This window comes from Gymnogyps californianus, chromosome 14, assembly GCF_018139145.2.
Source record: "Gymnogyps californianus isolate 813 chromosome 14, ASM1813914v2, whole genome shotgun sequence".
Lineage (NCBI taxonomy): Eukaryota > Metazoa > Chordata > Aves > Accipitriformes > Cathartidae > Gymnogyps > Gymnogyps californianus.
This window is the reverse complement of record NC_059484.1, coordinates 11,979,591-11,992,091: the sequence shown is the minus strand read 5'-3', so window position 1 is coordinate 11,992,091 and position 12,501 is coordinate 11,979,591. Positions and strand designations below refer to the sequence as shown.

Here is a 12,501-nt window from a genome sequence, read left to right as displayed (position 1 = left end):
GGAGACTCTGAGGAGTAAGGAAGTGCCTGGGAGCTCCAAGGGGAGGCCAGGTCCTCATCAGAGCAGGGATGATACTGACGCATGGCAGGAAAAGATTTACCCACATTGTTTGGTAGAGCAGAACATCAATAGAAAAATACATATGCACCACTAGAAGTACTGTGTCAGGGAGGAGAAGGGGCAAAAGGGATGAGACGTGGCATTAAGACAGAGAAATGTTGCCAAGTGAGTTTATTGAACAAGTGTTTCAGGAGCTAAGGAAACAAGACAAACTAAAGGAAAGTTGCTGGGGAAGATCAGCCCATGGGAAGTCACATGCCAGGGAGCTTGTCTTCCTGGGCTGGACTCCAGCACAGACTTAGCATTCAGTCAAACTCATGAGGTTGAGAGTCCTATTGCTTTTCCTGGTGAGAAAAGGAGAGAGAAGGATCAGACACAGACCATATTCAGTGCTGAAGCCCTGTTCCTCACTTCACTGGCCCAAGTGTTGGCTTAGTGTTGACTGGAGATAAAGAACAGTCTCAAAAGCCCAAATACTCCCTTTCATTATTATCATTAAAGGAAAGATGAAAGGTTTCACACATTTGATACAATTCAGTTGGTTTGGTGAAGTACTTCCCACATGCCCTGATGAGCTTGTGGGACAGATTATGTGCGGGTGAACATGAGTAAAATATCTTTGAAGTTAACAAACAGGAGGCCATGTACAGATCACAGAAATGGGCCCTTCGCATTTTCCCTTAAAATGCAAAAAACCCATCTCCTTGCACAAGCCATGGTGCACCAGAAATGTCCAGTATATGCCCATAAGCAGTGAGTCAAAAACGCATTATGAAAACAGCTCTGCATTTGTAGTAGGTACAGGAATTGATCATGAAAGGAAGGGGTTTACTCTTGTACGTACAGGTAGGCATTGCAGAAAACACATCTGTTGCCGTATGTTTTGCCATCAGAGCCACAGTGGGGCAAATATTCCATGGTGCACACAGGAGAGACTTCTTGGAAGTCCTTGCAATACTCCTGCACACAGAAGACAGACATGAGTCTCTTTGCCTGAGAGCAAACTGTGGTGCCCCAGCATAAGGAATGACCCCTCACTCAGAAATGAAACTGTAACATCGTAATAACCAACTCAAAGTTTCCTCCTGGTGGCAGATGTGATCTTGTACTATTTCTGCTCACTGCCACGTCTTTTCCTGCACTGTTACAAGCAATGGGATGGATGTTGGCTGTTTTATGACCAGTGTGAAATTCCCAAAGGATCTCCTCAGGTCTGTGTACAACCGCTCCCCCAGTTTGTAACCCAGAGCAGAGGACAGTCCCCCATGAGTGTAACAGACACTGGACCTCACTCTTTGTTCCCATCCTTTCCCACTCACTTTTGTAATATCCTCTTCACAGCGTCCGTTCTTTCTTTTGCCAAGATTGGTCTGATGCTCCCTGGAGCAAGGAGAGACCGTCGTTAGCCACAACCTTCCCCATTACAACCGCAGTGCAAGAACAAACCTCACCCCCACATAGTGCACAGCAGATTTTCAGATAAACTAGCTTAGCATTGCCTGCACAGCACTAAAAAGAACATGCCCTTATGGACTAGGCACGTGTCTTTTGGAATAACACTCTCCCCAGTTGATGCATCCCCCTTTGTGGGGCTCGGGGGTGGAACGCCCATGTCAAACACAACCAGGGCAAGCAGGAAAATGAGGGTAGACAGACAGGACCCATCCAGCACAGGGTTTCAGAGAGAGCCCTTGCACATTACTTGGCACTCACAGATCCAACCACCACCACTGTGAATCCCCCAGGGAGAAGGACGAGTACTTACAGGTTGTGGGCACACAGCACACACTCACTGGCGTAAGTGACGCCATCAGTACCGCAGACGGGATTGTAGATCATCGTGCAGGCCATCAACTGTCTGCCGTCCTTCAGTGTGGTAGTTGGGTACTGGCTGCAGTCGAGCTGGGGAACAAAGATGACAAAAGCTCTGGCATGGGCTCTGCTCTATGCAAGGCTGCCCAGGCACAACCCCCCCGCTCATGCCTCTGCCTTTTAGGATCTGCCATAGGACGAATTATGGTTATATATTAACTCATTCTTCATGGAAAACTAGCAATTTCCTTTCATAGGCTTATGCTGGAGAAGACTGAATCAAGGCTTGAAGGCAGACATTACTCATTCAGCTTTTTATTTATCGTGATGCCCCTATACCTTGCTGAACCTGCCAGGATATTACAAAACGCAGTTCAAAAATAATCTGCAAATCAAAATGGCATGATTTATGCACTTCCTGCAAGAGGGCTGACTGTGACCAAGGTGTTTTTCATGGCCCACAAGAATGGAGGGGAGATGTGCTGACAGGCCTTTTGTTGCAACAGGACGGCTCCCAGTGTTGGAATCTGCCAGCAGGACTGAAAGCAGTTGAAGGTGATTTACACTGGTTGAAGAACTGGCCTTGCGTTTTAGCACTCCCAGTTTCTCCAGTGTGAGCTCTTCCTCCCTGATTTATGTATCTCACCCAGTCTGAGCACAGAGCGTACTCGGGAAACAAAGGAATGACATTTCATAGTTTGTTTGTATAGAAATGAAATATCTGACTCAGGATGTTGACTCTTTCAAACACATGCTAATGAGATGGCTTTGTTCTTCTGTTCCCCAGTGAGTGTAAATAGTTTAGAGCTGGCCAAAAATACTTAATCTGGTATTTTTACAAGATTCATTGTTGGTATACATTAGATTACATTGCATTTACAAAAAAAAACAGAGAGGAGTTTGAATCCCCTGGTACATTAGGTATCAGCATTCAAAACACAGGCAATTTTCTAATCTTTGCCGAACACCCTTTTGTAAAATGCAAGCATCCAGAAGGCACCGGGTACCCTGGGTCCTCTGCGTCCCCTTCCCATATTGCCAAAACAGACTGCTAAGTTCCTAAGGCAGCTATGATAGATTGCTGTGGGAAAGGGATTTCTTCTTGTAAAGCCTTAAATCATTCATGCTACCTGTCTCATAACTCATTCCTCACCTGTCCTCTCCTCTTTCTTTTCGTGACTGCGTGCAGGAAGTGCACAATGTTCCTGCTGCCGGGAGGGTGATATTCACCCACAGAAGGACAGCACAAGCTGTGACCCCTGGTGGAGGCTACACCACCAAAACCAACCAGCGTTTAGTCAAGTTATGCAATCAGCACCAGCTCAAGCTCTTATTTTTCTTCAGGTTTCACTTACTTGGGGAACTTCCTCTATGCACCTTCCATCATGTTTCTTGGCAACATTGGTTCCAAATTCGCTGGAAGAGAAAGCAGAGTTAAAAATGCTCAACAAGTAACTCTGTTGAGCTCTCAGGGGGTGACCTCCAGGACTTACATGTTATGGGCACACAACACACAGTCATTGCCGTAGGTGACACCGTCTGTCCCGCAGACCTCGCGCAGGACGGAGGGGCAGGCTGCGATGGCTTCGTCTGTTTTGGCATTGGTCAGGTATGTGCTGCAGTCAACCTGGGGAGATAAAATAACAGCGCTGGGTCAGCTGCTGGGAGATGGAAGAGTGCCTCATCTGCAGTCTGTCCACTCTGATCCTCCAGATTTTAAAGGCTTCTGCCAGAGGAAAATCAGAGTTTTTTTAAGTTTAGTCTTCCATTAGAAATTAATTAAGGAATTGTAGTTGGGTTTAGTATTGTCTGCTAACAGAGGGAAGAAAGGAACAGCTGGCCGAAAAGATTATTTTCCTAGAGAAGTACATATGCAAGTTTTAAAACAAGCATTTAACCCCAGGAATCTGATTTAAAGTGTTTGACATTAAGTCCACCTTGACATAGTTAACTAAATTTGAGATGTTGTTTCAGCTTTTTCAAAACAGCAGCAAGAACTGTTTCACCAGCTCCCGTTGCAAAAATATTTACAATATATAAAATCTAACAGTTTAAGTATTTGAGGATAAATAGACAAACATCTATTAGAAGTCAGTCTACACCAGCTAAGCATCACTGACACTTCATTGTCATTTTGCATAGTTTCCCCAATGCAGTGTCTCTTATTACCCATATTTCCCACATGGTCCAAGAGCAAATTAAAGCAAAGACAGCATTTTAACAATGTGTCTTTGCTACAGAAAATATATTACAGTCCCTCAGGATGCATGAAATTATTTTTGGTGCTTTAGAGCTGCTCTGCATAAGCAGAATAAATGCGTTGAGATACTATCAGCACATATTGTTACTGTGCAGGATAATAAAGCTATTTCTGTCTGCATACCTGAGAGCAGATTTTTCCTGGCTGACCAGAGCACGAGGATTTTTTAACTTGCCTGTCTAGATGGACATCTAACACAGCCTTCTGTCTTCCTCTCCTACTGTGCTAAAATGGGCTGCCTGGTTTTGGGCTGCCTCTGATGATTTCTGTTCATGAGATCTGCAGTACTGGGACATTTTGTTTCTGAAGTCCCGGCCTGTTCCCGTTCTCTCTTGCCCTCATGTACAGCACGTTGGCAGCAGCCACTGTGAGCAGCTCGGGAGAACCGCAACACCAGCACGAGCCCCATGCATCACCCCCCCATGCACCTGGGAGCACGGTGAGTGCACTGAGCCCAGCCAGGGTCTTCGTGGAGACTGGAGATGGCGCATATTTTATAGCTAGTTGCACTTACGGGAATACTTTCCTCCTTGCATCTTCCCTCATGGCTTTTCTCAACGTGAGTCCCATGTTCTCTGAAAGGGAGAGGTTGGCATTAGCATGCTCACCAGCTAAGCCCTGTGACACCCAGGTGCCACAGAAAGCAAACCAAACTCGTAGCCAATATATATGATAAAGGAGGCACCTGATTGCCTAATGAACCAGCTTCTCCTGGTCATTAACAAGCGTAATCCTAAGCAGTAACAGACCTATCAGGTCTCCTCACTGTGTGCTATGCAGCAGCCCCATCCACTCTTTCCTCTGCCCAAATACCCCAGCCCTCATAGTGTGCTCAGATTGAGAGTTGGCTCTCCCACAGCTCCCCCAAGGAGCACAAACAGAGCATCAGGGAACAAAATCAAGGTGACAGGGGCTTCAGGAGGTTGAAAGAGAAACAGAAAGAGACATATAGATATGTTGGTACCAAACGAAAAGCCATCTGGAGCACTAACAGTGGCTAGTCACGCCAAAAGAGAGTCCTATGTACAGTACTTACAGGTTATGGGCACAGATGCCACATTCATTGTCGTAAGTAAATCCATCTGTGCCGCAGACTGGGAGCAGGATCCTTGGACAGTGTATCTGGGCTTTACCACCCTTAATCATTCTTGATGGGTATTGACTGCAATCGATCTACAAAAAGCAGGAGTGTCAAACCTGGGGAGTCCTTGTTCTCCAAGAAAAACCCCAGCGTAACCTCCTGCCATGTCTTTTGTGCTGGGATGATGAGACAACACTAGTGCTATGACTCATTTCTCTCAAAACCAGGCTGAGTAAGTTCTGCATGAACCTTCTCGTACACAGAGGGAACTGCACAGCACTGCGTAGTTTGTGAGATGCCAAATCACTAGGGTAAGTAGCTCTGTCAATCCCAAATGCAAGACATGCCAGAAGAGCAAAAAAAGAGAAAAACAGTCCCCTTTTCATTCTGCAGTATAGATATAAACAAAACACCAAAATAGTGAAGGAATTCGGACTTTGCTGACAATGCATTTGAAGAGCAGCCTCAAAGGAAGATCTAAGCCCAAACTGACCAACTTCCACATTTATGTGTTGGCATGTCCTAGACACCAGCTCTGGGACTTCTTGGCTGATACACTCAGACCAAAACTTCAGGTGTGCTCCATACACCAGAATATATCCCCACCCCAAAGGTTGGTGTAGGCACAAATTCATAATGAAAACTCTGTGCCTAGCTCCCATGCAGCCCATCTTGCTGTGCGGGCAAGGAGGGCCCAGAGGACACCTGCCTCAGGACAGATGGGATTTGTAGGCATCGTCAACACAAGGGGCTGACAAGACTTAATAGACTTGTGGAGAAAGCCAGGCTTCAGGCCAGCTCACTTCCAGAGCAGATGTAGCCTCAGGGAACCTTTCAGTTGATACAGCTAAGAGGAGAAATATGCCTCATATTGAATACTTACCTTGGAAGTCTCCTGTCTGCATTTTCCATTATGCTTTTTGCTAACATGGGTCCTGTGTTCTCTGGAAGAGGGAAACAATAAAGCTGAAGAACTAAATGCTTAACCTCTTGGCCACAGTCACGTGCAAAATGAAGCAAACCACGGCTTCAGACTCTATACGTGTATCAGAATAGCTACATTACTTTACTCATTAACAAGCTCATCACATCTCATAACATGCAATATAAAGCAATATTCTGAATTGTTCCTTCCTCTGCTCAGTCACTGCCCAGCCCACAGACTAATCCAAGGAGCTGCCATCTGACTCTTCAAGGTTTCCCCTCGTGAGCACAAAGAAGGTATCAGAAGGAAACTCAAGGTACATCCAAAACCAATCCAGTTTCTAAGAGACTTGAAGAAATAGGCATAAGCAGAAGTGCAGAAGGATGGTTCTCAGGACTGCAAAGCATTGCTGGCTACTGCGAAGGAGTGCTCTACGTATGGCACTTACCCATTGTGGGCACAGATCCCACATTCATTATCATATGTAATGCCATCTGTGCCGCAAACTGGACTCAGGATCCTTGGACAGGATACTAATACTTTACCATCTTTAGTGGTTGTTGTTGGGTACTTACTGCAGTCAATCTGTCAAAATAAGGAGAATTGGCTCTGGTGGAGCCCTTGCTATTATGGGAAAAGTTGATGCAAAACCTTTTCATTCTGTATCCCAGCCTCCATTGTTTCTGCAAAAGGACAAAGCCCTGATACACTGAAGCTAAATCTTCAATCAGAAATGAGCTTTCTAAATATTACCCTTGTTCTCTAGGAGTCAAGAAAAAGGACTATCTTGGAGAAGGGATCCTCCAGGCAGAAGAACATGTACAAAATTTTGGGCCCATTCTCATTAAAAAAACGGTCTTGAATTTGGTGGGAAGCATTTTTCACCAGCTGGAAATCTGACTAATACTGTTTTGGTTCGTGTTGGTTTTCTCCCCACTTCTCCAGCTCTGTGATCACTTATTACTTCAGATTCCCTGTAGTTAAGCACAGGGTTTGAAAGGATAGAGAAAAAAATGGTTATCTATCAGTTGGAGAATGGACTTTCTACATCCCAGAATTTTGGTGCTGAAATATAGAAGCTTCTTTTCGTGAGGCACCAGACTGTTGGCCTTGTACAAATATACAATAAACTATACTCTGTAAATATGCATGCTTAGTGCTCTTATGAGTCTCACTATGTCTGTGAAAGCAACCAGCATGGGAGTTTTGAATCCCTGTTGCAAAGGGTGGAAATACTTGTGATCTCCAGAGACAAAACTGCCAACCTGCACAGCATTTTGGCAAGTGAAATCTTGGGCCTCCCCTTCCCGGGGGCACAAAAGCCAGCTTAGTACGTAGGGAAGCTAGTTCTGCAGCACTGACTCACTGCAGCTTCTCATTTCATATCCATCTCCTTTCTCCTTCGTCAGTTTGGTGTGGTATGCATGGAGTGACCCTCTCTTTGGAGCAGGGAGGATGCAAAATCCACCCTCACTGTGCAGAAAAGCAAAGCATGGACTGGGACCCTCGTAAGCCTTGTCATATGGTCCTCTTGCAGTTTCCCAGGGAAATCTGTGGGGTTCTCAGAATTCCATTAACAGACCTAAGAGATGGATTTTTTACTTCTGTTGCACTTACTTACAGTCACAATCTCCTGCTTGCATTCTCCATCATGTATTTTACTAATGTTGGTGTGATGTTCTCTGAAAGAAAGAAATGCTTTGGTTAGGAAGCCTTGAGAATAACTTTTCCCATTACGCTCTAGGCACTGGGACAAGAAAGCAAGGTCCCACCCGCCTTGTGGGACACTACAACTGCTTCACTTGTCTGAATGCGCCCTGCAGATGGTAGCAGCAAATGCACAGTATTTCCATATCACTTGGTAATTAAGTGTTAGGAGTAATTAGGTGTTAGAAGTAACACTTTGATCTGTTCTTGGCTCTGCTCTGGGTTGTCTTCTGGTTCTTTTGTGATTCCTCTCACGAGCACAGATGGCAAATGGGGAAGACAACTCAGGCTGGCTGGAGAATTACAAGCAGCCAGCTCCAAAGACACCTACAGAGACACCTGCCTTAAAAAAGACTAGTGTTTTACAGAAGTGCTTCTGAGAGCCTTAACTATTGCTAATTATCCAGAAGAATGTTCTATGCACAAGACTTACGCATTATAGGCGCAGATCCCACATTCATTGTCATAAGTGAAGCTATCTGAGCCACAGACTGGTTCCAGTATCCTTGGGCACGCTACCATGACGTGACCATCTATTACAGTTCTTCGGTACCTACTGCAATCAATCTGTAAAAATAGCAGAAATAGAGAAAAAAAAACCCCACATTTCCGATATAAAGATATAACACTCCTACGTAGTCTGCTTACTCTCCCTCAGCTTTTGGGGACAAATCCAGCATCAAACTAATTCCACTATCAAAAGTGGAAGCCAGAGTCAGTTCTGTGGGAATTCTCTCCTGCCAAAAAAAAATGGCACAGCAAGAAGGACTGTGATTTGGATTTTGTGAGGTCCTTCACAAGATCCTGCTGGAGCTATCCAGGTGGTGAGATCCAACCTTCAAGCAACACAACTTTTTCATTTTATTCCCAACTTCAGAGGCTAGAAGTCTGAATTAGAAAAGCACAGAGATGTGGTACCAGATAGCCCATAAAAAACCTCTCAGCTTTGGTTATCATCAGATTTTAATTCCCTTGGGCTGTGCAGACCAGCTGTGCACGTTCTGTTTTCCTCTTGTGTGGTGATTGAACTGTCCCCTTTTACAGCTAGCTCAACTCTTCCATGGACTTTGTCTTACCATAATAGATTTCGGCTCGCATTCTCCATCATGTGCCTTCTCCACACTGGCCCTGTGTTCCCTAGAAGAAAGCAGACCTGTGCCAGGGATCGCAGAGAGCAGCATCGCCTCGAGGCTGGCGGTGTCAGCACCCAGCTTCTAACTCACATGCTCCTCTGCCCAGTCCATCTTTGGGGGATGAAGCTGCCAGCCTTGCCTTGAGCCCTTTGCCCTAAGGCTTCTACTAGGTTTCCAGCAATACTCACTCGTTGTGGAGGCAGATCCCACACTCATTGCTGTACGTGGTGCCATCGGTGCCGCAGACTGGCTTCAAGTTCCTTGGGCAAGCTACCCAGACCGTCCCATCCTTGCCAATGCCGCTGGAATACTGGCTGCAATCAACCTGCAAAAGCAGCACAGAATCAGCCCCAACGTTGGCTCCCTCATGGAAAGAAACCCCCATGCAGCCTCCCACCACTGTGGCCACAGAGCCTGCAGCTCCTGCCGGGAGGTAAATTAGAGGTATGATTTTTGAATCTGCTCAGCCAGTCAGGAGGAGTGAATCTTCCCTACAGAAGTTTCTGATTATGCTTTCCTGCCGGGGTCCAGGGGAGGCACGGCACGGAGGAAGGATTGCTGTGGGTGAGGTCATGCCTAAAGAAGAGAGCTGGTAATTGGCAGCCTGGCTGTACACCGGAGCCCCTCAGCTCAAAATCCGATCGTTTCAAATTGTGCTGCATTCTCTGGTGAGTTACAGGAGTCTCATAACTGCGTGGGAAGAACATGCAGACAAATCCATTGCACAGACCCTGCTGTTTTCCTCTCTATGATATAGGTATAGAAAACCTATGCAAAGAACACAGTTCTGTGGGTCTTACTGTATAGAAAAAATTATCAGAATCACAGTTTTCGATGCTTTCAAGCATATCATCTTAAGACAGTATTCCTCATGAGGAGGTAACCTACTGCCTTTGTCTTGGAGTAACTAAATTATAGTTATTAAATATATATCTAAGAGTTAATATAATAGGATTGTATAATTACTTCTCGCTTTCTTAATTTTATTTAATGAACTGAAAATATTGTAAAAAATGGGGGATCTTTTACTTTCTCGTAAAATTGGCAATATCATTCAATCATGCACTGGCAAATATTATTTGAACAGCCAAGCTTTCATTAGATTTAACACACTTGCTCATCAGGTAGTTACATACTGTTTCTACTTTACCAGAAACCTGCAATAGAACAGAATAAATAGATCTGTAGCTCACCTCAACTCCAAAGGCAATACCTGATAGAAAAAAATGGAGATAGAAAAGAAAATAAATAAATAAATCAAATTATTGATATGCAGAGAAGATTGTCCTGGTTTCAGCTGGGATAGAATTAATTTTCTTCTTAGTAGCTGGTACAGTGCTGTGTTTTGGATTTAGCGTGAGAATACTGTTGATAACACGCTGATGTTTTAGTTGTTGCTAAGTAGCGCTTATCTTAAGCCAAGGACTTTTCAGTTTCCCATGCTCTGCCAGCAAGCAGGTACACAAGAAGCTGGGAGGGAGCAGAGCCGGGGCAGCTGACCCGAACTACCCAAAGGGATATTCCATACCACAGAACGTCATGCCCAGTACATAAACTGGAGGGAGTTGGCCGGGAGGGGCAGATTGCTGCTCGGGCATCAGTCAGCGGGTGGTGAGCAATTGCATTGTGCATCACTGGTTTTTTTTCCTTGAGTTTTATTTCTTTTTTTTTCTTTTTTTTTTTCTGATAAGAACGGTTTAATCACTAAAGTAAAATATAATACTAACAATCATAATAATAATAAAATATAATAACAATAATACTAATGGAAAGGAATATAACAAAAAAAGGAAGAGAAAAAAAGATGTACATCTTTTCATGAAGCTGTTAAATTCAGTGACTTGTTGTTGACTAGTTTATTGGGTTTAGGAAAATATGGAGTTTTACATTATGCCAGTAAATGGTCATAGGATGTATTAAAAGTTACTACAGTTTCATTGCACTTTTGAGGGGAGACAAAACAGGGGAGAGCCCATATATTAATCCATCCCTAAGATGTTACAGGGAAGTGACACAGGTACTTTCAATTCGGTACTCTTGGATTTTAACCTCTTCTAAGAGGCTTTATATTTGACTTCCAAAAGTTTGGACATGCGTGTTTAAAACGACTGTCAACCACTGGCACTGTCCATCTCCAAACACATCCTTCTCAGTTACCAGGAACAGCACAGTAAACTTACAGAGCAATCCTAGAGGTTAAAGTTTGCATTTATATTGCTTACAGGGATAATGATGCCATTTCTAACAGTTTTACTTTGCCCCTATACACGGTACTCCCATGCGCAAGCTCCTGCCCTGCACTAGGACTGCTCCTTCAGCAATTTGCTCCTACAAACCAAGAAGATGAAAACAGTCACCTGTGTGAGGTTTGCTGAAACCTCAGTCTTGAAGTCTAACTTTTTGCTACGCTCTCTCAGGAAGAATATTTCTTCATGGAATAAGGCTCTCCTCCACATTACAAGACCCAAATACTTTTACTGAAATGAAAATTCAGCTCTGATTCAGCTAGATCGATCTCTGCAATATCGCAGGAAATACTCACCTAAGCAGCAGCAAAGGGCTAGAGCCACCTTCACGAAAACCCCTGTTATCTTCATGGCAGACAGAGGTACCGCTCCAGTGCAGCCTGCTAGCTCTCTGTGTGGGAGAGGAGGATTGCAGGTAGGAGCAGGAATATATAGCACACCACGATACCGAGTGGTCCCACCTTATTAGGTAATGCTCCAAGTCTGTCATCAACATTCAAAGCCAAAAATATATTTACCCAGCTCTAGATTTCTAGCTAATGATTGGCACAGGCGTGTATGCCAGGAAGCGGCCTTTTGCACGGCTCGAGGGGAGCGTGGCACATGCCAGGACCCCTCTCCTCCCGGACGGATCTGCCCCAGCCCTGGACTGCCCCTCGCGCGGCTGCGGCACATTGCAGGCTCACATCTACCCTGCGACTGGCTGAATGCAATTAGATCTTTCTCCTCTATAGTTTTCAACTGAGCTGCCAGCTGATAGCAAAACTCTCGTTATTCAACCTCAGAGCACGACTTTGTAGTCTTCACTGCTGTATTTCATCCCAGTTTGAGCCCAGGCAATTTCAGCCCAGAAGGTCACCCTGTGCTCAGCGGGAGAAATCCTGCTCTTCTCCTGTTTTAAAAAACTCAGCAGTGCTCTGCTCCACATGCCAACTTTTTCTGTACTACAGCAAGGAGCAAAGATATTAAGTTTGGTCCTAAAATCCATCTTTTTGGCTGTTCACTGATAACTCCCATGGTACCCTCTGCTCATCTGCTACCACCTCCCCCATGGCCAGTTCCTGACCCACCTCGCCAAGCCTAAGTGACACCATCCCACAGGGCAGCAGACCAAATGCTTTTGATGTCTGCATAGACTAGGTGTACTCTATTTCCTTTATCTAGGAAGTCAGCCAACTTTGCAAAGATTGATATTAGCCCACGTGTGGTTTCCTTCCCGAAAATTCACTGTGTACATTATCCCTTTACACTTTATCTCTCTAGTTTTCTTCAAATTT

General features: G+C 44.8%; 1 protein-coding gene across 1 annotated transcript; it reads right to left on the bottom strand.

Moving 5' to 3' along the window:
- Positions 1-216: 216 nt before the first annotated feature.
- LOC127021848 (ovoinhibitor-like) lies at positions 217-11,590 on the bottom strand. Its single transcript, XM_050905128.1, has 16 exons — positions 11,521-11,590; positions 10,172-10,191; positions 9,167-9,303; positions 8,922-8,982; positions 8,279-8,412; positions 7,760-7,820; positions 6,587-6,723; positions 6,097-6,157; positions 5,169-5,305; positions 4,647-4,707; positions 3,366-3,499; positions 3,228-3,288; positions 1,826-1,962; positions 1,380-1,440; positions 905-1,020; positions 217-404 (listed from the first exon to the last, which is right to left on the bottom strand). Exons 1-16 carry the CDS (start codon positions 11,573-11,575, stop codon positions 359-361), a joined length of 1,419 nt encoding a protein of 472 aa, XP_050761085.1. The 5' UTR covers positions 11,576-11,590; the 3' UTR covers positions 217-358.
- Positions 11,591-12,501: the final 911 nt, after the last annotated feature.

What these genes read in the sequence shown, in the direction of transcription:
- LOC127021848 (XM_050905128.1), bottom strand. Translation starts at nt 11,575, where the DNA reads ATGAAGATAACAGGGGTTTTCGTGAAGGTGGCTCTAGCCCTTTGCTGC. An exon ending in GCGAGCCGAAATCTATTATG is followed by an intron (nt 8,413 to 8,921) that starts GTAAGACAAAGT and finishes CTATTTTTACAG; the next exon opens with ATTGATTGCAGTAGGTACCG. An exon ending in GTGTTGTGTGCCCATAACAT is followed by an intron (nt 3,289 to 3,365) that starts GTAAGTCCTGGA and finishes TTTCTCTTCCAG; the next exon opens with CGAATTTGGAACCAATGTTG.